This window comes from Rousettus aegyptiacus, unplaced genomic scaffold (genome assembly GCF_014176215.1).
Source record: "Rousettus aegyptiacus isolate mRouAeg1 unplaced genomic scaffold, mRouAeg1.p scaffold_m13_p_7, whole genome shotgun sequence".
In the NCBI taxonomy this organism is placed as follows: domain Eukaryota; kingdom Metazoa; phylum Chordata; class Mammalia; order Chiroptera; family Pteropodidae; genus Rousettus; species Rousettus aegyptiacus.
The window spans coordinates 47,414,046-47,441,236 of NW_023416310.1; the positions used below are offsets into that span (position 1 = coordinate 47,414,046).

At 44.4% G+C, this 27,191-nt stretch overlaps 1 protein-coding gene across 6 annotated transcripts in view; it reads right to left on the reverse strand.

Annotated features, from left to right (window-relative positions):
- Nucleotides 1-27,191, reverse strand: part of SFXN5 (sideroflexin 5) — a 106,233-nt gene that overhangs the window by 43,190 nt on the left and 35,852 nt on the right. For all 6 annotated transcript variants that reach the window (XM_016130599.2, XM_036225206.1, XM_036225202.1 and 3 more), the window contains exons 6-9: nucleotides 26,236-26,261; nucleotides 10,214-10,267; nucleotides 9,114-9,170; nucleotides 7,692-7,757 (exon numbers count right to left, since the gene is read on the reverse strand). In XM_016130599.2, coding sequence (XP_015986085.2) covers nucleotides 7,692-7,757; nucleotides 9,114-9,170; nucleotides 10,214-10,267; nucleotides 26,236-26,261 — 203 coding nt within the window. The remainder of the gene's footprint in view (nucleotides 1-7,691; nucleotides 7,758-9,113; nucleotides 9,171-10,213; nucleotides 10,268-26,235; nucleotides 26,262-27,191) is intronic.

Below are 27,191 nucleotides of genomic sequence, written 5' to 3' on the forward strand. Positions count from 1 at the left end.
AATGCCCAGGTCCCAGGTCTCTTCCTGCCTCCCCTTCCTCGAAGCCCATGGGCATTTTCCCAGCACAAATGGAGTGAGGGACACATATGTTTCTGAGGGCATGGCCAACATGCCGGAGTCCAGGGAAGAAGCTGAGGACCAGCAAAGTGGGGAGAAGGCTTTGGGCTCCTGTGTAGCCCACCCCGCCCATCCCCTGATGATGGGCCAGGTGGCAGAAAAGCATGAATATGGGGGAGATAAGTGGCCACTCACCTGTGCTCCCCCTGCAGCTCCCAGCCCAGGCCTACTGTCCCAGCAGCTAGGATGGCCAAAGCCTAAGAAAGAACTGGGCGGGCTACAGTCCCAGGGGTTTGGAGCCCGTCTGTTCTGGTTCCTTGCTGGCCCTTTGGCCTGGAACATTTGGTGGAGCCCATTAAAATTAAAAAGCCAAGTAGCTGGTGGCTCTGAATGCCAGCTCGTTTTCCCTGGCATGGTGGGTCCTGTTTAAGGGAACCAGCTGGCATTAATGGCACACAACTCATCATAAACAGCAGCTAGCGATCAGAAAAATCTGAGCTAATAATCAGGTTTGGGAAAGATAATGAGATATGGAACAATCACTGCTGAGGGTCCCCTAGGGTCTGTTTTAACAGCCTCCAAATAAGCCACAAAATAGAAATTAACCAAACAGGGGCTCCATTTGAGTGGAGGGGAAAACAAACAGGGTGTGGATTTTGCACAAGAATTCCCATGTGGCCAGCAGACGGGGGTCCTGGGAGAAGCCAGAGCCCAGGGTCCTCGGGACATCAGGAAAGGCTTGAGGAAGCAGTGAATCTTCTCTGGCCACTTCTAAGCTCCGGCTCCCTGGCTAGTGAATTTGCCATAGACAGCTGACAGGAGCCGAGGAAGAGGACAGAAGACTAGCTTCCTGACAACCCCCCACAATGGGGATAAGTATTGACCAGTGCTGGGAACTGGGGTGGGAGCTCCATGACATAAGACATTTAACATCATGAGCTACATGCCTGAGAGCTGTCTCCTTAGGTATCAATGTCTTTTCCTGGCCAATAGCAGCTTAATTTCTACAAGGCCAGCCAGAAGACACCAGATAGGGCTTGAGCAATGCATGCAGCCCTCTCTCACCCAGGCTGTGTCCTCTCCTCCAGCCCAATCCCCTGTGGGATGCCTCTGTTTCAGGGGCCTTCAGGCACTCCACCTTCACACACCCCAAACCAAGGTTATTTTGCTTTTTCTCACTCGCGCCTCATCGTACTCTCCCATTCTCAGCTCACTCCTCTTGTTGCACACCTAGGAGCCCTCCCAGACAGGAGCCCCTCCCAGCGCATGTCACACCTGCCATCCCACATCCAACCCATCCTGCAGAGCTACCTGTCCCATCTCTTGGATATCTTGAATATCTTTCTCTGCTCCCACCACTTAGCTTAAGCACCAGTCTCTTCTCCCTGGATGACGGCCCACCTTCTAACTCAGCTCCCTGCTTCCACTCTTGCCCTCCTCCAATCCACTCTACATAGCAGCCAGAGTGGTCTCCTAACAATGGATACCAACTTGCTTTAGCCTTTCCTTGGCTTCTCATTGCACTTAGAGACCCTCACAGCCTTGCGTGACCACCTGGCCTTGCTTGCAAGGCTCTAGCTACCTCACCAATGTCCTGGCTCCTCTGAGTAAACAATTTTCTCTCTTTTACTTCAACCCCCACGGCCCCCATTTCAGGCCCCATTTCTCCCCCCAGAGCCTCCAAGCACTGCCCCCTCCCTTGGCCTCCTCGCTTTTCAGCTTGAATGTCTGGCCCTCAGAGAGGCCTCCTCCTCTTTGCTCAGAGCTCCCTTTTAATAGGCTCTCACAGAACCTGGAACTCTTCCTTCCATGTACCTGTCATGGTCTCTAAGTACATATTCATTTACCTTCTTAAAATGTTGTAAATCAAAGCAATACATGTGTGTGGTTAAAAAACTGAATTTCAAAGAAATATTTTTACCTATGGCCTCTTTACCAAATACCGCTCCCAATAGGCTCTAAGCACTGGGCTCAGATGCTCCGTCTCTCATTCCTCACTGACTTCCTGGTGCCTGGTGAAATGAGGTGCTTAACAAATGTGTTTAGAATAAATCACGTGATTTCTGAAGCAGGAGGGGAAAAAAAAGAGCCACAAGGAGACTGGCCTTGTGCAGTCACTGCTGTCCACTGTAGCAGACAGAGCTCCACCAGTGCCACGTGCTGCACATGCAGGTCTAAGGGCACCTGAGTGGAAGCTGAGGTGTCTGTGGCTTGGAAGGGGTGGCCCCAAGGGCCATGAAGCCTCCTGAGAAAAGGGATACCCGATCGAGGCCCAAAGGGCAAGTCGGAGGCAGCCAGGTTAGAAAGCAGAGGGGCTCAGCAGGCTTCAGAACTATGAACTATCATCTGATCATCTGCAGCCCCCTCTGTGGACTCTATTGGCACTTGCCATAAGGCAGGCCAAGGGCCCTGGAGAACAACAGAGAAGGCGGCATGCTGAAAGGAGGGTCAAAATTTAGATCCACTCTGAGGGGGTGGTAATAATGTTACCAAATGGTCAGGGGTTTGTGTGGGTCCTGCAGGGCAAGGGATGGGGCAGGTGAAAAAACGAAAAACAAAAAAACTGCAGTACCAAAAATCCCCACCAGAGAGCGCTAATTGTAGAATAAACTCTTGGAAACTAAGTGTCCCATGATTCTCTAATTTTCCTGCAACCCTAACCAGGCTGACAGGAGCAAAGGGCCAAAGTGAGTGGGACACAGTCAGTCATGCACAGGCTGAAACTCCAGTCAGCTCCAGCTGCGAGTGAGTGGTTTGTTTGCTAATGACCGGGCCTGACCTCTGAACCATGACCCACAGAGACCAGCTGGCCACCTGTAGGGAAATCAATTACATTAGACCCCTTCCATGTAGGAAAAGACAACAACTTGTCCTCTCCAGAAAACATACACAGCTGACATTCGTGTCAGATTAACCACTGCCAGCATCACCATCTGCAGCCTTCTGGAACACTTCAGATTCTGTTACAGGGTCCATGCAATGGGCCCTCCAACCCAGAAACCACTCCTAGTGAAAGCAGCAAGACAATAGTCTGGTCCAGGATTCTCAAGCTGTTGGCCTCCTTCCTCCATTAGGCCCAGGGAAGACCAGCAGGGCCTGAGGTACACCCTGGACCACAAGGAACACCCTAAGGTACACTTTCAACCACAGAGAACACCCTGAGGTCCACCCCCGACCACAGAGAACATTTGAGGCACACTCTTGATCACAGAGAATACCCCAAAGTGCACCCTGAACCAGAGACTATCTGGGGTACACCCTAGACCACAGAGAACACCGAGGCATATCCTCGACCACAGAGAATACCTGACATATACCTGGACCACAGAGCCAGCTAAGTGTGCCTTGCAGGAGGCAGCGTATACTGTGGACCAGGGACAAAGACATCTGCTGACCTGACTGTGGCCAGAAACCACAGGCCCAGGAACCAAGTATGAAGGTGAGCTGAGGGCCTAACCCTGTTATAGCTAAAGAGCCTCTCAAACATTTTTTTCCAGACCCCACTGTTCTTGGGGTCCCTGAGGAGGGACTTGTCTACCTGGGGGCCTGGTAACAGCTACTGAAGCCTGGAAGCTGAGAATACTGCCTGGCTTTTCTGCCTCTTTATGACACACAGAGAGCAGAAAGAACAAAGGGTCCTGTGTTAGCAGAACAATATGAGATTGAGCCTCGGTTTGAATCCCAGCTCTGCCTCAGTTCCCTCATCTGTAAAATGGAGATGAACACCTAAACAGTACCTGGCACTCCATAAGCATTATTCATTATGATAATCTGCCTGTCTGACTATCATGGGGACAAGGAGCAAGCAATGTGAACTGGGAGGGGGAGGGGTTCCGCCTAGGGATCCCCTGGGACACTTCCTTGTACTACGGTGTCTAATAGTAAAGGTTAACAGACATCGTTGCATCCTGTACGGAAAAGACCCCCAAGGGCCCAGATCCTTTGGGAATGGAAGTCACTGCGGCCCTAAAAGGGAAAGTCCTCAGCTAGTGAAGACCTGGCTGAAGTGAAGGGTTTGAGGATCAGGAATGAAGCAACTCTCGTACTCCAGCTCTACCAACCAGCTCCAGAGCGGACTTTAGCCCTGAGCCTTCCTTCCCACCCCAAGTCCACTCTCAACCCAGGCCCTGAGTCCAGGAAGGTGGTCCATCTGCTGGGCCTGCTAACTGCCCACAACTTCTTCAGCCCACTTCTGCCCATTCCACCTACAGTGCCATGGGTCCCTGAACTCAGGCAGGGGTTCCTGGCTTTACAGTGCTCCATGACCGGCTCCTGCGACTCCCACTGCTTCATTGTCACCTCGTCACTGTCTCTCCGTACAGAGCAGCCACACTCACTTTCTGACAGCTTCTAGGAGCTGTCATGTTCTCCTTCTCATCATGTGCTGTGCCCTCTATCTGAAACACACGCCTGTCTCCGGTCTACCCTATAAGAGTCAGCCCTGTGTGAATTAGGGGCCCCTCCCTGGGTCCCACCACACCCAAGGGTCACCTTCATCATAATTCTGGTTATAGCATAAAGTGTCCCAGCCTCCCCTCTCAGCATCTTGAAGGACACACCAGTCTGTGCATCTGCATTTCAGTGTCTGCAAAGTGCCTGGCACATATGCACCCTGAAGCGAGTGAATGCGTCACCCTCGTGCAGCCTGCAGCCAGTGGGGGCTGACCACAGAAGTGCCCCACACCAACTCCCAAACTAAAACACAGCGAAGACTGATGGAGGCTTCCTTTGTTGAAAGACAGCAAACTGTTAGATCTCAAAAATAACTTAAGATGAAATTTCTTTTTTATTCTTGAGCAAGAAGCCAGACATTGCCAAATCTATTTAGGGGGTTCACCAAAAGGCTGCTAACCCCACACTCATAGTCCTGCCACCAGCATGAAACTTCACTTTGGGGATATGCCAACGGGGGACCCTAATTCTGTAGATTGCTGGCCAAGATCATAGACTCTAGTGAGAGAGAAAAGGGCTCTGCAGAGTCCAGAGAGGAGGGTTTGAATGGACTCCCTGGGCCTGGCCCTCACTCTAGCTCATCCTGGGATCTGCCCTTGGCCTGTCAGCCCCCCATCCATGCCTCCTGCTTGTAGGGACTCGTTTTAATTAATGCTAGAGCTGGGCCAACTACTGGGGCCCTGACACTTGTTTGCAGGTCATCTCCTCCTAACAGGCTCACCCTGGGAGGGGATTTGTCACTAATTGAAGCAGAGATCAGTTAATGAGGCCGCGAGGCCTGGGGTTCCACAGAACAATGGAAAGGAAAATAAAATAAAGCCTCTTTCTTTGGAGGTTTTGTAATTTACACACACAAAAGGAAAGCAAGCAAGCTGCAGATTTTCCAAGTCAGAAACTCCACTCCATCTGCCGGAGTTAGACCCTCACTGTGTGAAGAAGCAGGCACAGGGAGGCCGCCACCGCTGAGACTCGGGGATCAGAGAGGAGAGGGGCCTCCCGAGGCCAGCAATCAATCAGCAACCTAATTAACAAGTATTTATGGAGCAGTGCTCTGTGCCCCCCGCCCTCGTTGGGGAGAAGACACAGGGTCTGTCCCTGGTTAACTTATAAGCCAGTGGAACAATGAGAGGACAGGATGCGGGTATAACTGAGTGAGAGCCGGGGAAGAATAGAAGTTTCTAGGATTCTCGGCAAGGGAAAAAGAGTGTGGGCTGGCATGGTCAGGAAAAGCCTCTTCGAGGGCTCTGTAGCTAGGCAGGGAGAAGGAAGGAGGGTGTCCCCCGCATATGTCTCCTGGGGGGCCGTGACAGCCCAGTGTAAGGTCCCCATTCCCTGCGGGTGAGACTCTGGCTCTGAGAGCCCTGGAGGACCCTGAGTCACTAGTAACTCTGCTAGGCTTTGGGCCTCAGAATGCTCACCTCACATGTGGGCTAGCTTTGACCCTAGGAAGTGGCTGGGATCCATGACTGAGGGCCCTTTGGGTGAGACAGCAAGGACTAGGGGTGCACAGAGCCCGGGGCCCTCAAAAGATGCCATGTCCCTGTGATGGGGGCCCCTGGCCTGCAGAAGGAGGAAGTCCCACCAGGACAGTGATCCCCTTCCCTCAAGCCCCTCCCATCAGAGCCACTCAACATTCTCCCAGTGTGGCTTCTCCTTCCAGCTCTCCCCACCCTTAAATCTCAAAGAAGGAAAGTGGGATTTTCAAGCTGCTAAACTAGGCTGAGCCATCAGCTCCTCTTGTCATAAGTGAAGAGGAGGTGACATCAGCAAGAAAGAGATGACAGCCTTTTCCCCTCTCTCACAAGAGCCCCTGACCTTGGCCAGCAACCTCTCAGAATCAGGGCTCCCCAGTGTGTAGGACCCCAAGCAAATGAAGTTTCGTGCTGGGTTGCAGGATCACAAGGGCGGGATTAGCAGTCCCTCCGCCAGCCATCTAAACGGAGTTGGCAATGTCTGGCTTCTTGCTTGGGGAGAGACATAAGGATTCAGGGAGAAGAGTGATCCTGGGCATGAAATGGGGACACCCCCCCGCCGCCCCACCCAACAGCTATTTGAAGATGATCTTGTCTATGTGGGAGTGGAATAAAGGAGGCCATTTCGGAACAACCCTCAATCCCTACTTTAGAGGAAAGTGAAGTAAATGACAGTGTTGGTACAATGGTTTAGCGCCTAGTTGTGAACAATCATATCTATGTAATGACATGGGAAAAATGAAGGAAGTGGGTTTTACAAAAAGATTACATGTGAACATCTTTTAATTTGAATTTTCTAATTTTCTCACTAATTGCATGTATTTATTGTATAATGAATAGAATAACAAAGTTGTGACTTGACTTTCGCCCCTAGAGTCAGCGATAGGAGATCAGCCAGCTGGGACCTAGGGAGTGCCACACAGAAGCCAGCTTGGGCCCAAGGGTAGGACAAGTGTAGTCAAGGTCCTATCCCAGGAGCCTGGGCTTCTACTCTGGCACTGGCCCAGGCCCCTCACTGTGTCACCTGTCCTTTGCCTTGATGTGGGATCCATCCTTACACCCACATAGTCGGTCTACAAACCTCCCCTACTTAACAGCTGCTCTATTTTCAAAGTCCTATGGGACTCACAAGGAGCCTATTGCCCCTGCCTTGAGGAGCTTATAGGCCTCCAGGAGGGACTAGACATGTGACCACATGACCAAGGCTACTGAGAGGGGGCAATAGTACCCCAGGAGCTCAAACGAAGAACAAGAGGATCTGGCGTTTGGGCCAACTTTGTGGGTTATTCTCGAGCCCTTCGCCTCCTGCTTCACTGTGTTACTCAGCATGATGACCAGCTCCTCTGAGAAGAGTGCCAGATAACCCCGGGGCCCTATAGGACAGATATTCTGCCCTTGGCTGGAGTGGGCAACCCTACACTTCACCCATAGGCACCATCTCACCTCCCCGCCTGCTCTTTGAAACCTGGAGCACTGGTTTATGCTCTCTCTATTGAAAAGTCATCAGGCTCTACTCTCTCCTCTGCCTAGAAAGCCTGCCTTGACAGCCCACCCACAGAAACCTGTCTCCCTCACCCTTTTCCTGGATCTGATCCTCACACAAGGTCTGGCTGAAGATGCTGGTGGTGGGGGCCGGGGCGGGGTGTGGATCGGGCAGCCAAAGAGCAGCAGGACTGAGAGAAGGTGAGGGGAGTCGGGCACAGTACTCACCGCGATGGAGACAGCACTGATGACAGCTCCTAGGTAGCCCTGGATGAACTTGGATGCAGGTGAAGGCTGGAAGACAGAGGATTTCAGGCCCACTGGGCGCCCAAGGCTCCCACACTCCACACTTGCAAACAGCCCCAGCCAGCAAGGGGCACTCCTGTCCCCTAACTCGGAGGCTTGGGCAAGAAGGAAGAGGTCCCTCTGGAAGCCAGAGCTATTGGGAACGCCCCAGCACAAGTCAAAACATGGAAACAAAAGGCAGCAATGTTCAGAGGCCAAAGGGCCAAAGGGCCAAAGGGCCCACTACACTGCCTTGTTCTAGAAAAGTCATTGGTAGACACTGCTGGCTGGAGATAGAAAATAGCAAGGGCCAAATGGGTCATTTAGGGCTGGGGCAAGCAGATTCAGTTTAGGAAGACTACATGCTGTAAGTGGGCTGTTTGGCACCAGAGCCCTTCCTAGGTAGAAATGGCAGTGCTGAGGCTGGCTAAAACCTGGCTGGCTCTCACAGGCCTCGTCAACCCAGACAGCGACTGTGCTTTCATGCCAATAGGTGACAGTTGCTCAATATTTCTGTGGAAAAATGTATCCCAAGTTGCAATGCAGAAAATTAAGAAAGAGCTGAGGAACTTGCCTTCAACTATACTACAATGGCAATTTTGGAGATGTTTGGTTTAAGGTAAACAGGAGCCATACAAGCAGAGACGTACGAGTATGAAGCATCTGAGCAAGATGTGGACTGACCGTTCAGATGGCAGGAGGGGACATCCTCTGAATATCAGGCCTGGAAGTTCCTACCTCCAGGCCAGCCCCCAAGGTTAGAAAATGCCCAGACCCTCTCCTACTCAAACTGACAGCCCTTCCCTGCAAGAAGACCTAGACTCCTCCTCCCCACCTCCTGCCTCTGGACCTCAGTATGAGAGAATTGACCAAAGGAGAGCAGGGGCCCAGTCCCTTCCTGGGCAACAGGATGACTGAGCCTCCATCGTAAGCTCGTCCCTGGAGTGCAGGGGAGAGTGGAGGAAGTGACTCTCAAGAGCCACCCTTCAGCTCTGCAGTCAACAGGCCAGGGCCGCCGAGTCAGCTTCCAGGTAAGCTTGGAGAACGCTCTAGGGAAATTCAGTTTCCACGTGGCTGATGCTGTCCTGATTCAATATTGGCTATAAGAGCTGCCCACGGAGAATTCTGAAGCCAGCAGAGCTCATCTCTTTAGCCATCCCCACCGCACTCCCATTTTACGGGCCTTCTTCACTTCATGTGAACAGTCCTTCCCCAGCAGAGCCGCTCCTGAAAGGTTGGCAGTTTAAATAATGTGCCTATAGGAGGGCAATGCTTAACCTGACAAGCGGCAGGTCACATTGTAGGGAGTATGAACGTCACCCCTGGCCTGCCTCCCGCCACTGGGTGGTGGTCCGTAGCGCTTACCTTGGTAGCATTTCGGTTTGCATAGTTGACACAGGCGTTGTGGCTCTGGTTCAGCCACTGAGAGGCAACGGGGGGAGAGGAGAAGTCAGAGAAAGTGTGATCACCTCCCTACAAGCCAGGCCCAGGCCCAGGCCCAGGAGGCCACATCCCTCCAGAAGGACGTGGGTCACTAGCTCATAATAGATTCATCTGTCCCACTAGTTAGCATGACAAACTATCCTGGTTTGCCTGAGATGGTGCCAGTTTTAGCACTGATTATCCTCAGTCCTCAGAAAGCCCTCAGTTTCTAGCAAACCAGGACACTGGTCCTGCCCGCTCCAACAGTCCCTCCCGATCCAGACAGTCACCATCTTCTGGAATTATCACGCTCACTGCTGCAAACAGACCCCTGCCTTTGCTACCTCATCCTTATTACATTACTTACTAGACAAGAGGTGGACATTTGGGCCCCTAAAATGACTGGCAGCCCTGAACCTCTTTCAAAAATACCCCAGTGTTCTGCAGCACCCAGACATGGATGGGTACAGCCAGAGTTCTGTTAAGGGAAGACTGATATTTTCTCCCAAAGACAGATTTTTCTTCCTTCCCCTCCTTCTCTGCACAGACACACACATACAGCTTCCACTGTTGTCAGAGAGCCACAGCCCAGACTCTCTCCAAGAGCAGAGAGCAGGGTCTGTGATGTTTTTTCACTCCCCTCATTACCTTGGAGTGGGGTGGATTTACCTTCCCCATAGATTTGTGTGAGGCTGATGTCAAAGAGGCTGTGGGCCTTGAGGTCACTGGCCATGGAACAAGCAGCCAAGAGGCAAAGTGGGTGGCCACCAACGAGCCATCAGGTGAGGGCACCAGCCTGGCTCCCATCACCTCCGTGCAAAGGTTAAAATGATACACAATGGCCTGACACATGGACTGTTGGGGACCTGAGAGCAGAGCCCAAAGTCCTGGGGTTTCTCCCAGTAGCTTCTGGGATGGGGAGAGGTAGGAAGTGGAGTCACTTTCCCCAAGAGGCTGGATGGGAGAGGAGACACTGGGGCAGGGAGTTTTAACCAGCACTTGGGCCCTCCCCCAGGAGCCCCTCTTTGCCAGGAGACTGTTACCTGCCAGAAGACAGTGGATGCCAGTGTCTGGTTGGGCAAGAGAAGACCGACCACCTATGGGAGAGAGAGAATGACAGAGACAGAGAGAGGGAGAAAGCTGAAGAAGGCAAAAGAAACATCCTACACTTTTGCAAAGAAAAATCACATAGTAAAATTTACAAGCGCAAGTTGGATCCATATAAACTGATGTGGATGATGTGTACTTACAAACTGCTGCCCACAAGAAGACAGTGTACAATGAAAAAACCCAGCTGCAGAATTATATTACAGTATAAACCCATTTTTGTAACGAAAAACATCCCATCTTATATATAACCACATACGCATATACGTACATATCTCCAAGCATGAAAAAATCCATAGCACAGCATATAGATACCTTACATTCTTCTTGAATACTTCTGTATTCTTTTTAACAGTGGACATGTATTATATCCATAATTGATGGGCAGCAGAACAGTAAAAACCAAAAAGCAAACCAAAGGAACGCCTTCACTTCCACTCAGCTAATCTGGCTCCTTCACACTCCAGCCATCCAGTAGGATTTTTGTGAGGGTTAAATGGAAATCACTTCAAGGGCCATCAGTGCTTTACAATACAAGTTGGGGGAAATTTATATCTGTTATCTCTGAACTCTCATGAAGCAAAACCTACACCATGTTTAAGCTATCGAATGCAACATAGATGTCTAATAAAAACCTGTTAAATGAGTGAATGAATGAATGAATGAGCAAATATATCCATATGGCTAGGCTAAGTATGGTTACATAGGTGTGAGTCCAATATTCCCAAAGCCCAAATATCACCTAAGACCTAGATTCACTGATTTTGTTTTTTGGTTTAAGACAAGATTGTCTAATCTTGGTACTGGCCAAACCCCAGACTTCAGGGATCAATGTGTGTCTCCCAAGTTTACCTTTTGAGTGCTTGTGTGCAAACTAACATCTACCAAGTACTGCTGCATATGGAAAAAATGTGCACAACCATCCACATATTGACTTATTTATTATTCCTGTAGATAAAATGGCTCTTTGGCAAGAATTTCTGTAAGGAACAAGTATAAACATTCAATTCTATGCAGTAAATCAAATTCTAGACATCCTCAGCAGCATTAGTAAATCATGTTTTAAACATTAAAATGTTTTAAAACAGAGAACACGTACACACATTTATATTTATTGGCCCATATCAGTTTGAATCAAATTATATAATGTAAAGCCATTGCATAGCTCCAGTGAGGAATTATCTTATATTTTTCTCCCCAAAATGAGATTCCCAACTTGATTTTTCTTTGCTATGACAGCTCAGGGTACTAGAGTGGGCATCAGGAGACCCTGGGTCTTAGCCTCAGCTCAGTCCCTGTGTGATCGCTAGAAGACAGTCCCCTTTAAGGCTCTAGCTGTCTTACCTATAGAGTGAAGGGGTTGACCTTGGAGGTCCTATCTCAGTTTAAATTATATTCTTGGGTTCCAAGTATACCTGTTAAGTCAGTAGAGATAGCCCCATGGTCTGTGAAGGGAATCCCCCACACTAGCCCAGATGAGAAGAGTACCGTGGGGAACCCAGGGCTTCCCTCAGGCGGTCTCCAGTCACAAGCCAGATCACAAAGAGGAAGCTGAACCTAGAGAGGCCTGCAGCTGGGAACAGCATGAGCCAGCATGTGTGTGCGCGTGCGCACTCACGGGCATGCATATATGTGCACTTGTGCATGTCTGCCTGCCTCCCAAAGCCTGAGGAAATGAAAATCGTTCTCCACTGCTAGGAACGTACCCGTCCCCCTCATCTGTCGGTTTGTATAAACATTGGTGTGTTATGAATGACACTGTATTCTCCTCCTCAAGTCCGTTATACCCCCTGAACTGTGTTTGGGCCACCAAAAGTGTCACAAGATGCAGCAACGGTCCCCTTCTGAATCCTTTTGGGGTCAGAAAGTGTACTTCAGAGCGTCTGATTTGCAACAGTCTTGCAGACACTGGGCATTTAACTGCATCTCTATTTGCAGTGACTGTCAAGGTCAAGCCAGATCTCCATGGCCCATATCTACCGAGTATACACATCCTCATGGTATGCATTTTGTGTCCAAACTTCACTCCTGACTTCATCTTATCTTTCCTTCCCTAAACTTCCTTTTGTCTCATTTTCATCTTCAATTGTTTACTCTTTTTTTTCTCATTTGTTTTATCTTGCGTCATGCATCTTTTTATGTGATATCAAATCTTTTCCAGAAGGAACTCCAGCCCTAAATTAATCTGGTACCCAGACTATGTAACACACACACACACACACACACACACACACACACACACACACACACACACACGGCTTGTAACCAGGGAGTTTTTCACCGTGTCAACCCTGACCAGCCCCCTGTTCCAACCTCCTGCCCTAACACAGGCCTGATGTTCATGCTGGGCACCTCTGACTCCTCATGCTTTCCTAAAGAGATAGATTGATTGACTGATTTTGCTAAGTATTTTCCTATGTCACTTACCATGATCCTTAATATAACACTGGGACTTAAACTAAATAGAGATTACTTTCTGTATTTTGCAAATGAAAAACTGAGGTTTAGAGAAGTTCAGTGATCTGCCCAAGGGTTCACAGCAAACTACAGAAAGAGTTAGGTCTCCTGTTTCCTGGCTTGGGGGCCCTGACTCTCTGATTTTAGGGGCTTTTTCTCCAGGTCATCCTCCTGAGCACAAAGAAAGAGACTCCATGCCTATTTTCGAGCATCTTCTATGCACCAAGTTCCATGCTGCTCCCAGCGGAGGATACCAGAGAAGAGAGCTATAGAATACCTAACCACAATAAACATAAAGACCAAACAGGAAAATGTATGCTAATGTCCTTTATAACACCTGGGCATGAAAATGACAAGATGGTTTACTCAGGTACTCGGGTGTGTGTAAAGCTGATAAATTCTAACATCTAAACAGGAGTTTGGAGAGGTTCGTGTGCTCTGGCTATCTGCTGAAAGAGGAGGTAAGAGGGTACTGACATGTGGGTGTGTGTGCACGCATGTGTGTACACATGCATGCTAGCTCACAGGACCAAGAACTGATGAGACTGGCCTCACTGAAGGAGGAGGTTTAGAAAATCAGCAGACTGGAGTCTGGGGAGGGTCCAAACGGGCCTGAGCGAGCCATTTGAGGCTGAGCAAAGGGAATAGGGATCCCACCTACAGTCAGGCTGGTGGGGCCAGGAGCACACGACGCCAGCCCCATTCCCTATTAGGCAACACGCAGCACCATCTGCACAATCCCAGGAGCAAGAGCAGATATTTTATAACTTCCTTTTTTCTTTTTAAGTCTAAATTAAAAATAAATGTTCCTTCAGTTCTCAGATGTATATCTCTGGTGCAACCTGCCCACATTCCCTCACGCTGCCCTTTCCAGAACGTGGCAGGGGAAAGGAGGAAAGAGATGGATAGAGAGAGGGAGCCAGTCCACCCAGCTTCAATGCCAGTGGATTGCACCTCTTCCAAGAGGGAAATGCTTCAGGCGTGGCCGCACAGACGGGTGGAGAGAGCCCAGAATGCGGCTGATACTGGGAAAAGTGGAAAGAGAGCCAACAGCCAGAATTTCCAGCCCAGCCTCCAACCTATCTTGCTGCAGGACCTTGGCCAAATCGCACATCCTATCTTTGCTACCATTTATAGTTCATAACGTGCCTGGGGTCCCCTCCACAGCTCCCGCCCCCTGGCAGCTGTCCTCTTTGCACATCTGTCTATTTTTGCCGTTCCCCTTCCCTTCGGGTGGCTGGCTATGGGCCCTGGGGATCGCAGGAAGAGCTGGACACAAATCCTAATTCCAGTATTTATCAAAGAGGTGACCCTGTGCAAGTTGCTTGAGCTCTTTGTGTCTGTTTTTTTCATCTGTTAAGTGGGGATGATCCTGATACCTCTCTGGATGGTCATGCGAGTGAGGCATGGGAGGGTCTGGCACAGTGTCTGGCATGTAGCAAGAGCTCACTAGGTGTTAGTGTGACTCCTCTCCGCTTATTCCATTCTCTTCTGGTTTGTGCTGGTCTCTCCTTTCTCTGAACTCCACAGTCTGCATGAAACAGTTGAGAATCATCTCGCCCCCACTTTGTCTTGGAACACAAACCTTATCCCTCAAAGGATCGTGATTCTCCTGAAGGGAGAATCAGGGCTTTCCTTTCTGATGTCCCCTAAAGCACTCAGCACAAAAATGAACTCAGACGACATGCTGGAAACACTGCCAACTCATTAAGAACATTAAATAATTATTGGCCAGGGAAAAGATCTGTGATGGATTGTGACAATGACAACTATTCCGCCATCGCTTCCTTGTTCCTTTTACTAAAGTCTGAACTGCATGAGGTGCTGGCCTTTGGAGAGGGGGTGCGGACTGAGTTTAGTTCCAGTTCTTCACTCGTCCCTTTGCAGCCATACCTTTGACATGGGAGGAGTGTATTTCCCTGCTCTCGGTGTTGCTTGGCCATATGACTTGCTTTGGCCAATGACACAAGTGGGAGGAAGTGGCAGTGTGCCAGTCCTAAGCCCAGGCCTCAACAGCCTTATGTGCTTCCGTTTACCCTCTGGTGCTTCTAATGTGACTGTGAGGAGACATGCCCTGACTAGCATCCTGGTCCAAGGAGGATGAGAGGAATGAGGAGCAGAGTCTAGTCTGTGTCAGCTGACTCCCATTTGATCCCAAATCTGCAGCGAGAAGCAGAACTGCCTCAGTCAAGAGCAGCCTAGACCAGCCAAATACCGGGCAACAGCAGATCCCTAAAAATAAATGGATATGATTGCCACTGAAATTTTGTAGATGTTTGTTACACAGCACTATAGTAGCAATAGCTGATTAATACAGATTACCACATATGAAGAGTGAAGATGCTGTACTTCCTGGTTCAAAGTTCTGTACCATTAAAATGCACCTCGAATTACATCTTCACTGGTGATGTTGGTTCCTGAGCAGCCTAGATTATCTACTCACTTCGCCTAGTAACCATTAGCCCATTTCTGGGGCCACCCTGGCAGGTCCAGGATGAACAATGGTTTGTGCTTGAGCTGTGTCTCAGGACAGAATGGGGATGGGGCCAACGCCACCCACATGACAACTGGCTCACAAGAAAAATCACGTCTTCCCTTCAGGCCTACCCCTTCAGTGTTCTGACCTCTGCAGAGATATGAGGTCTCAATCTGGGAGAGAGGTGCCACCAAACATTCCAATCTGCTTGGCCAAAAGGGGGACATGGACAGTTAAACACAAGGACAGGGGAACAAGGCCATTGTTAACAATTTTGGATACTGCGATATCGGGACTCAGAAAAAGAGAACTGAAAAACCCTCCACCCCATTGGCCACTGTCCATACAAAACTAACGTAAGTGATAGGAGAAAGAGGATTTTTTTTTTTTTTTGAGGAGTAGAAAATCTGGAGAGAAACAGGGTATGTTGAAACAACTGGGTGGTGAAACTTAAGTCAGGGGAAGACTACAGGGTACGGAATTATCTTGCTTGTCAAGATAATGGCAGAAATAACTGTCTCTCTCACCCTCCACCCCATCTCTACTTGTCTAATCCCTCCTCATCCTCCAGCTTTCAGCTTCACTGTCACTTCCTCCAGGAAGCCTTCCCTGACTCTCTGGATGAAGTTAGGTCGCCTGCCCTATGTTGCCCCAGCTCCCTGCCTGCCTTCTCTGCAGTGTTCATCTCATAGCATCTGCTTAAAGTGTGTATTCCTCGAGAGCTTCTAGAAGATTCTGAGGGGTGAGCCCACACGATGTTCACTTCTCACATACCTGGGAATCCTCACTGGTAAAGCAACGGTCCTTTGGAACCATTCTCCTTTCTCCCACACTAACTCTCTTAATTCTAAATGTTCCTCTTCATTTTTCAAAGACCTGCCACAGCCTGGTACTCAACAATTTGCCTGCTTTTCCTTCTACTTTGTCTCCATCTTCTGATTTATGTAGCTAATGATCTGAAAAGTAACACTTCAGCGCTTTGGGGGTGCTGCTATTTAAAGAATCCCAACCAGTTTAAGAAAATATCCTTTGTCAAATGAATGCTTGTCCCTGACTGGTCAAATCCAGCTTAACTGAACAACACTTCTTATACGGTATAAACTAGGCCAAAATGGCTGGTGTCTGTTACAATGGAAGAAAATTGGAACTGGGATTTAAATATGTGAATAAGCAGAGTCTGGGAAGAAGAGGGTTGGGAAATGTCAGAAAGGCCCAGGGACAAAGTCAAACCCTCATGCAAAGTGAACCCTTTGTGGTCCACCCCTCCTCCCCCAGAGATGAAGGGACCTGCACAGGCACCTTCTGAGAAATGTGGTTTCTAAGTCCAAATGATCATCTATAGTGTAAAATGAAAGGGCTCAGAGTCGAGTCCAAGCTCCGAATGTTCCAAGACGGAAATCTGGTTTGGACATAACCCAAGGTCAATGGACTCTCTGGCCGAATATGCAGTCTGCCCTCCTCAGTCCCCCAGCTGAATATGGGGGATGGGAGCCTTGACTTTTGAGAGTTCCAGAATGATGTGAGACTGGGGGTGAGAGGGAGAGGAAGGCAGCAGGGCCGAAGAGGGAGGAACAGGTGACCTGGGAGAACCTCAGGCCCACGAGAGAAACCCAGTTCCTGGCATCTGAGACACATTATGGTATCCAAGGGTGCAGGACACAGGCCGGTGGGTGGGAAAATGCAGAGAGGACAGGATGGGGCCAGAGCACTAGCCCTGCCTTTCCCCAGCTGCACATGCATGGAAAGGACCGTGCCGCACACCTCTTAGTGGGAACCAGGGAATAAACCTGCCAATTATAAGAAGCAGCCTTGATGCACTGGCTTAGCCACTGTGCTTATGTATAAATTGGGATCTCTTTGCCACACATCGAAGGGGGGAAAAGTTCCCATCTTCAAATGTTAAGCTTAAAATAAGACACTACACGGGTGCCAGTGGATCTGTGAAATGTGCTGACTAAACTGGCACCAGCCTCTGGGAGAAAACTAGCTCGTTTCTCCTGAGCTCTGGGGGGCTGAGCACGGCAGGGGTGGGGTTTCTTTCAGGCAAGACAGGAACAGCGTGAGGTCGGCCAGGGATGCTCACCTGGGCAGAAGGCAGTTTGGATGTTGCTTCTAGAAGCATCTCAGTCGAGTCACCTTCCAGCCTTACTCCTTCCCTTCATCACTCAGGAACCCAGTTCCTAGCACATTCGCTGGCACGCTTATTTCTATTTTGGTAAGCATTTAGTGGCTTCTGTGTGTGTATATTTCTTACCCCCTCTATCACACCAGGGGCTTCCCTAAGGTGTGGACTGGAATCTTCACTCCCCTTCAGACCAGGCAATAGCAGGGTTTCGGAGTAGCTGACTTGGGCAGTGGGGGCCAGGCCTTGGGTGGAAGTGTCAGAACAGCCACAGTGCTCCTTCCACATAAGATGAGGCAGTGGCCCAGGGAGGGGGTGAGACCAACGAGTCCTCATGCTGCTTATTCAAGTCAAAGTGCCAAGATAGAAGGCTATAGGTTCTCCATGTCCAATGGCTCCTCTCAGGACCTGGTCTCTGGGCCAGCTGTTCTCACTGAGGGCTGCTGGGAGACATGCTGCCATTCACCTCAACTAAGTATTCATATAGGGTCTCAGAGGCAGGGCATCTTATTTTAACACCCTACACATTGATTCGCAGAGGGATGTTCACTCTAGGCTGGGAGAGGATTGGTCTTGACATGAAATACACAGCACCTGCTTCAGCAGTGAAGCCCTGAACAACATGGGAGTGGATCAGCACCCAGGTTCCTAGGATGCCTACAAGGCTGTAGTAACTCTGAAATGACTGACCTGTTCTGGGTAGGAAAAGAAGAGAGTGGAAAAATATCAGGTGTCCTCAATTAACATGTTGTGAACTAGAGACAGTGCTGACACCCCTTGGGTCAGCTAGTTCATCCTAGATGACTGCAGCCATTAATTTTGCAAGGGTCCAGTTGGCTTCTTGTGGGAAAATGAACTTCAAATTCATCTTCTCTGGTTTGGCAAGGAGATGATACTGCCAAATGATACATCATTTTTTTTCTAAGTGTTGATGAAATATTTATACATGTTATTATAGCAGATTTTTGTCTGCCTACCTGTTAACCATTTTCCCCTGCTTTCTCATTAACAAAATCCCTATAACTAGGGATTGACTGTATAACCAGCTAAACTCTACATGAAATGTTAACAGAACTGTTGTGTGAGACTTTGAAGAAGTCTTCTTAAAGGAAATTGACTCAGTCAGGAGGTACATCCTATTACTGCTTCCTCCTTCTCTTCCCTGTAATGTGGATGTGATGGCTGGAACTCCAATAGCCATGTTGTGCTATGAGGTAATTTTGTTGGTAGAAGCCAGCACTGAAACTGGTGTAGAAAAATGGAAGTCTGGGTTCATAACAGCATTGTGGAGATCTACCAATGTCCAAACTTCTTTGCCATGAGAAAGAAATAAACTATTTGGTTTAGGCGACCATTATTTTGAAATTTTTAATATGCAGATGCTCCTAATCCTGATGCAATCATATACAATGGTACAAAGAAAACCACAATACATTTGAATGGCAGAATTGTAGAGTTCCCCCTCGCTGAAACTAAGATAAACTAGAAAATAATTTTAAAAGAATACATTTTAAAAACCCAACCACTTGGGATTTAAAATGTGTTCTTCTGACTATCTAACTAATTCGAGAGAGTTCAAAATTATAATTTCAAACTTATTTAGAAAATGAAGTCATAGATTTCCATATATGAAAAATATATTTGGCATAGCCAGGTATTAGGTATACTCAAAAGAAAATTCATAGCCCTCAACACTTTTATTAGTGTTTATGAGAAAGAAAAAATGAGAAAAAAGTTAAGCATTCAAGGCAAAAAGTAAAAAAAAAAAATCATAAACAACTGAAGAAAAGAGGCAAAAAGGATATTATGAAAATAAAAATGAACTTAGAAAATGAAAACAGAAGAATTGATAAATACATCCAAGAGCTGATTCCTAGATAAAACTCTTTCAAATCCAATTATTTTAATAAAGAAGACGGAGGTGAAAGGTGGGGACATGGTTCAAAATCAAACCAAGGATAGATCATTTTATTTAAAAACATCAATATTCAAAACTTTTTTTACAAAAAAGACACCAGAGAATAAAGGGAAAAGAGTTTGGAGAAGAGATTTGCAATATGTATAAGTCAAAGAATTAGTATCCAAAATATATAAAGAACTCTTACAAATCAATTACGGAAATAAAAGCCAACAGAAGAATGGACAAAGGATATGAAAAGGTTATTCATAGTAGAAGGAATATAAATGGCTAATAAATTTATAAAAAGAAGCACAATCTTTTTTTGTGTGTTCAGGGAAATTAAAACCAAATAAGATGCTACCTTTCTTCCATCGGACTGGCAAAAAACACTAAAAATATAAATACCGGTGTTACAAAGGTGTAGTGAAATCTAGCCCCTCTGAAGGGAAATTTGATAATTATCAGAAACTTAAATGTGCATGCCCATTTACACAGCAAATTCACTTTCTAGAATGGGCTCAAGAGAAATCCTCATTAGTTACGCAAAAAAAGAGCTTTACAAGGATTTTTCACAGTGCTGTTATTTCTAACAGCAAATAATCAGAAATAACCTAAATCCATCACTAGGGAGGGAAGAGATTACTACTCAGCAGGAAAAACGAATGAGCAAATGAATGAAGCAAATCTTTATGTAGGCAAATAGCTAAGTGGAATAAGCTAATTGTAGATAAATGCATATATTGTTATATTATTAATGAAAAAATAATTTAAATGATAATTCATATGCATTCAAATATATAGAAAAAAAGCCTGAAAGTTCACACCCAACTTCTAACAGAGGTTATCTCTGGGAGTGGATTTAGGGTTGAAGGTTGTCAGAGAAACTTTTACTTCTTTTTATTGTTCGAATTCTGAGCTGAGAGAATATATTCATGTATTACTTGTATAAGTTTTAAAATAGTCTTTAAAAAATTCTTGGTATTTTTGAATTCTGAGAACATATTCATGTATTACTTGTATAATTTTATAAAATATACAGAGAAAAGAAATTTTTAATCCTGAGGATATTTCTGAACTCTGAAGATAAAGAGAAAAAAATATCAAAGAATCTCAAGGGGATGGGGAACATTTACCTACAAAGGAAAAGAGAATCGGGCCAACTATTGTTCATGTATGAGGGGGGGGGAAAGGCATTTCCAGATAAGCAAGAACTCAGAAAGTGTATTGCCCACACACTCTGAATATTATTCAAAGAATGATTCTAGCCAAACATAAGACGGGCGCGCGCGCACACATACATACACACACACACACACACACACACACACAGAGTGCCTGAATAATTGTGAAGTTTAATACAGGTGTTAAGCAAGGATCCAAAAATCTTATGATATTCTAACATCTTGGCAGGTGTCTATAAGTGACATGGTAGAGAGATGAGTAAAATAGCATGTTCACTATTGTAGGGTTGGGGAGGTCATATTTATTATTCAATTATTGACCTCAAAAGGTAAATATAATGAAACATCTCTGCAAAATATTACAGATGGATGGTAATTAGAGAGCATTAGGATGCTCCCCTACCAAGCTACTTAAGAAACTAAAAGTACCAATAAAAATAATCATTCTAGTACAAATCAGAAAAGAAATGGAAATAATAATAAAGTTGATACACAAACCAACAAACAAACCAATTGATAGCTGGGATAAGTTGTCACAATAACCAGTGGCAGAAAAATACAAATAGATTCCATTTATTATTAAAACTAAAGACAGTTTCTCACATTGGGTAAAAAAGTAGATTTCAGCTAAATTTTGTGTATAAGAGACATGTAACACAAAATGACAGAGAAATTACATGTCACTCATATAAAGGTATTGGCAATGGTTTACAAGGCAAATAAACAAAACAGAAATAGAAATGTAATATGAGATGAAGGAGAATTTAAGACAACAATATTCAATGAAACAGGGATATTTAGTAAGTGTGTGTGAGAGAGAGATTACAAAAATAGGCACATAAATACACATAAAACTCATGAACACACCAAACACCCCTACATTGAAATACATACAGCTACAACCACCAGAAATGAAAGAAAATGAAACACACAATTATCGTAGGAAACATAATCCTTTCTCATCCTACTTAAGAATAATGTAATAGTTTTAGAAAAACTACAGAGATGTGAATAATAAATAATACTCTTTCTACATATGAATATATATTTTAATATATGTATAAAATAAAATATTTCAAGCATACTAAAAGTCTAGAGGATAATACAATGAGCATCCGCGTATTATCAAATTTTATCAAATTTCTGTAAAAATTTTGTCTTTTTAAAAGCTGAAACATGACAAATACAAATGAAGCACTTCCTATTCTGCTAGATTCCATTGCCTTCTTGCTCTCTTCAGAAGCAAGCAGTTTTATGAATCTGTTGTAATTGTTTCCATGAATGCTTTCATGAATACATGGAAAAATATACCCATAATCTTTATATAATATTGTTTCGCATATTTTAAAACATTTTTTAAATGACATCAAACTGTATTATTACTCTATTGTTTTTTTCATTCAACATTATTTTTGAGAGTTCTTCATATTGATTAATGTAGCCCTTGTTCATTATTTTCTTTCCTGTAATAAGTATTCCATTGTATAACTAAACCACGACTTATTTATCCACTTTCTTGTTGGTGGACATTTCAGTGTTTTCCAATTTTTTACTATCAGCACCATTTATTAGATGGTCCATCCTTTTTCCCCACTTTAATTTGTAATGCCACCTTTGTCAAGTACCAAGTTGCCATATGGGCATGGAAAGCATGTTCCCAGGCTTTCTGTTCTGTTCCATTGATCTATTTGCTTATCTCTGTACCAAAACCAAACTGTCCTATACTATTTGGTAGGATGATTTTCTCTCACTACCTTATTCTTGAAAACTGTCTTGGCTGTCATTGGCCCTTAACTTATTTATATAATTTTTAGTATCAACTAGTCAAGTTCCATGAAAAATCCTGCTAACATTTTGATTGGAATTATACTGCATATAGATTTTAGCTTGAAGAAAATTGATACCTTCATGAAAGTGAGTATCCCCATCCAAGATGATATAACTCTCCATTTATTATCTCTCTCCCAATGTCCTTCAATAAAGTTTTATGAGTTTTCCATAAAAGTCTTGCACATCCTTAATTTATTTTCAGGTAACTTATAGTTTTAAGTGCTATGGTAAATGCTTTCTTTTTTTAAAAAAAAATTCATGTTCTAGATGTTTGTTATAGGTTTATAGGCATACAACAATTATTTTGTATACTTTTCTTATGTTCAGAAATCATTTAAAATAGTAGTTCCAATAGTTTGCTTGTTCCCATAAATTGATTTTGTTTCTTCCCTTCAAATCCTAATACTAGTTATTTATTTTTTCAGGTCTTACTTGCTTGTCTCCTAGGAAAATGTTGGATAGAAGCAGTATTATCAGATATTCTTATCCTGTTCCGGACATTAAGAATTTACTTTTATCTGCTCTATCTTTAAGAACGGTGCTTGCTATAGGGTTGATTTTTTTTTTTTTTGATGGATAACTCTATCAAATTAAGTGTCCTTCTAGATCTCATCTCTTTTTTATTCATTATAAATGGAGTTATTTTATTTTATTAAATGATTTTTCTGTTATCTACTGAGATTATCATGTTTTTCTTTCAATTTGTTAATGTGATGGACGATATTAATACATTCTCTCACATTAACATTCTTGGTAAAAATTACTTGATTATGATGTATTTCAATGCATTGCTGTATCCAACTTGCTATTATTTCATTTAGACTATTTATATGTAATTTCACAAGTGACATTGGCCTATAATTTTTCTTTCTTATACTTACTTCTTTGGTATTGGTCTCAAAGCACTTCATAAATGAATTGGGAAACATTTCCTCATTTTTATTCTCTTTCAGGGATTTTATCAAGATTTAGTTTGGCTTGTCCTTTGAGTGTACTCATCTCAAAGATCATGGAGCCTAGTAGTAATTTTTGGTTTGTTTGCTGGTTCTTTGGTGCATATATTTTAAACAACTGATTTAATTTCTTTCTATTTATAGATCTATTCAAATTCTATATTTCATCTTGCTAGGTAGTTTTCGGTAAACTATACTTTTCTAGAAATGCATCCATTTCTTCAGAACAACTCCTGACTGTTCAATGTATTCTGATTTTTTTAACTTTTATTATATCTATAGTTATTGTACTTTTTATTCCTTATATGCTTTGCCACTTCTCTTTTTTTCTTGCTCCCTGTTGCCAGAAATGTCTATTTAATTAGTCCTTCCATAGAAGCTAAGAATTTATTGTCACAATACATCTCCAACAATATCAAAAAACATATACACAAGGTTATCCATTTTTGCGTTATTCATACTGGCAACATACTGGATAAATTAGCTGGATAAATACTTAGAAAATTAGCTGGATAAATTATGGGACATCTATATAGTATACTACTATGTAGCTATTAAAAAAAGAATAAGGAAGATCTCTATAAACTGATAATACTGTGATTTCCGGGGTATGTCATTAAGTGAAAAAACATTGTGCAAAAGTTTCCTATAGTACGTCACCTTTTATATAAGAAGGAGAATTATATTTACATTTGTTTATTTTTACAAAAGAAATAGGAAGAATAAAATTATTTATTTACAGAAGATGGGTAGGAAGAAGGTAGAAGGGATAGAGAGGGAAACTTTCGTTATATCTTTTTATATAACTTTGACTTGAATTATGTTGATACTTGACACATTTTCCCAAATAAATTAATAACAATGTGGAAACAACTGAAATTGAAAGACAACAGAAACAAATGAACCTAACTGTATATCAAATAAATAACATAAACACGCAGAAGAAAAAAAAATCAATTCAAACAACTTTTGAACATGGTTCTCTGTATTCTCTTAGTAGGATATATTCAATGGACAAAAAGAACTTCAAAGAAATCGTGGGCTTCACTTAATGCATTTTGGGGGGAGTGGTGTTGATGTGGCAATTCTGAAACTCTTATTTATATGTATAAGATTTAGTAAGTGAATAAACATGCTGTTGTTGGATTCTCATTTAGGGAGAAGGGAGATATAAATATGAAATGGGAGAAGGGGAAGAACTCTGAGCTGCTGAATTGGAATTAGAGGTATTAGTATAGATTCATGATTTTTAAAAAGTTGTATCTCCTAGCTTTCTCTGCTAAGATAGCCCAGCAACAATGACACTGTGGCCATAACAATATGCTCACCCAGACTCCAGATTTTGGTTTCTAAATGCCATTCCACTCTGAAAGGAACCACAGATCTTTGGAGAAATGGATGATTCCTGGACTGGGGCAGAGAAACTCCAAGATGAATCTAGAACATCCACATACTGTGCCAGAAAAGTATTGAAATATTTAAAGAATAAGAAGGACATACCAAATGGACAGAGAAACTGCTTTAAAGGGTTCCTATTGGTCAAATTTGGCACAACTTGTATATAAAAATGAATAATAAAAGTAAGTTATTACCTACTGAATACAAAAAATACACAAGACTATACTAATAGTTTTAAAAAATATGAAAGGGAGAGGAAGAAGTCTCGTATTTATAGGAGGATGCCAAATAATAAACATAGAAGGAATGACATATATGAAATATATATAAGAAACTTTGAGACTAGGCAAATATTTTGTTCTCAATCAACTTTTCACCCAGTGGTCTTAATGTTTGTTGGTCATCCTTGTCTGTTTCCCGTTTTAGACTAATATTTTTAAAAAGCTACAATAAACATTTGCATATAGATCATTATGTGTATTCATTTCTCTTAAAAGTAAATATCTAAAATCTGATGGCTGGCTCACTTTGTACGTGTATGTTTAACTTTATAAGATATTGCAATTATATTTTATACATACTCCTGCCCTAGGATTCTAGGATCACACACTGCATTTAGTTCTTATCTCTTTAGTCTTCTAGGTATAATTTAAGAGAAGCAAGAATGTGTGTGTGTGTGTGTGTGTGTAAGTATGTATGTGCACGCGCATGTGTATGTGTGTGTATATACATATACACACACACATACACATGTTCTACAATCATGTTCAAAGCAGCATGATTTGTTGTGAACTCCAAACTGAAAACAACCCAAATGTTCACCAATAGTAGGATCGATAAAGGAATTTTAGTATAGTTATTACAATGGAATGCTATGCAGCAATAAAAAACAAGTTAGTAGCACATGTAACAATATGGATGCGTCTCACAAACAATTTTGAATGAAAGAAGTCAAAAGGCCAAAAAAAGAACATACTAATGATTCCATTTATATAAAGTTCAATTACAGGCAAATGAGAATATAGTGAAAGAAGTCAGAAAAGTTGTTCCCTGTGGGAGTGGTGACTGAGATGGGTCCATGAGAGGTTTCTGGATGCTGATGATGCACTAAATCTTTATCTAAGTGATGTTTACTTGGATGAGCTCACTTTGTTAAAACCTATCAAGTTGTACATTTATGATGAATATACCTCACTGTATGTTTGTTTTACTCCAATACAAAAAAATTTAAGCATAAACGTAACCCTGATTCCAAAACTGAGCAAAAAAAATGCTTTTGGAACTAATTTTAAATCTGTTTTCAGAAATCACTCATACTTTCTGACTTCCCAAGATTTTGGGGAAAACTTCCCTGTAATCAAACCAACTTGTCTTAATGACAATCGTTGGGATAGAAAATGTACAGGGGAAAAAGGCACTTGGAAGTTCCGTGTTGGGTGACATTGGCACACCTTCTACGAAAAGAAGTTTGACAATACACATCAAGAAGATTAAAAAGAAAGATATACTATTTTATCCAGTAATTTCCTTCCAGGAGTTTATCCTCAATCAACAACTCAATAAAATACATATGAACAATGATATAAAGTTATACATAAAAAATTTTTTTAGAGAAGAAAATCCTTTGAAGGTAATACTTACAATTGGTGTCCCAAAAGGAATGTAACCTGTGAGAAGAGAGAGCAAAGAGTTAGGTCTTGGAATCCCACCCACCTCTCAGGTAAGATACCGGTAGAGACTTCTGGGCTTGGTCTTGACAGTGGCTCCGATGAAGGGGCTCAAGTCAGTTGGGCAAGAGGCACCTCCAGCCTCCAGACCTTTTCCCAGCTCAGCCCTCCTCAAGGCAGAGGGATCCCCTGGGGCCCCCAGCCTCCCTCCCTGTTCCTCTTTCACCAGACAGTTCTCACTCCCCTCCAAAGCCCAGACGCCCATTCCTTCACTGAAGGCAGGGCTGCCCGCTGCTGGGGCACCACCACTCTACATTTAGGGGTCCTCTCGTGATTTCCTCCATGAGGCACAATGCCCCTGCCCACATTCACAATGCACACTACAATGTCTTCAAAGGCCCTGAATGTCCTCCTTCTTCTCTCAGCTTTTCTTACCTCCCCAGCATCATGACCATTACTGGAAAGAAAATTCCCTCTCCACTTGAGATGTGTGCCTTTAAGCACCAGAGCTTTTAGTGCCCTGTCTAGACATCCTCAGCAGAGCTCAGCAGAGCTGAACAGAGCTGGCGTGAAGTACAGCCCAGCCCTGGGCACCATGTCTTCACTGCTCATGGCACCTACACTATGGTGACTCTCCCTCTGCCATCCCAACTACTGTCATTAGGCAGCCTCCTGTCTCCAAACTCTAATGTACGGCAACTGCAGACCATGCTTATCTGAGGTTTGCATCTGAGGGTGTGTAATTGTGCATGCCCATGAGCCATCACTCTTCTACCCTCATCCTCTGGAGAGAGGTCCAAAGTTTGGAGAATTACAAGGAAAGCCAGGCTCAGGGCAAGAGCCTGCTATCGCCTGTCAGGAACTGGGGAGTACCCACAGTCATGGCTACAAGATGCTGGGAGCCTTCACTACCTTGGAGCTCCTCATGGT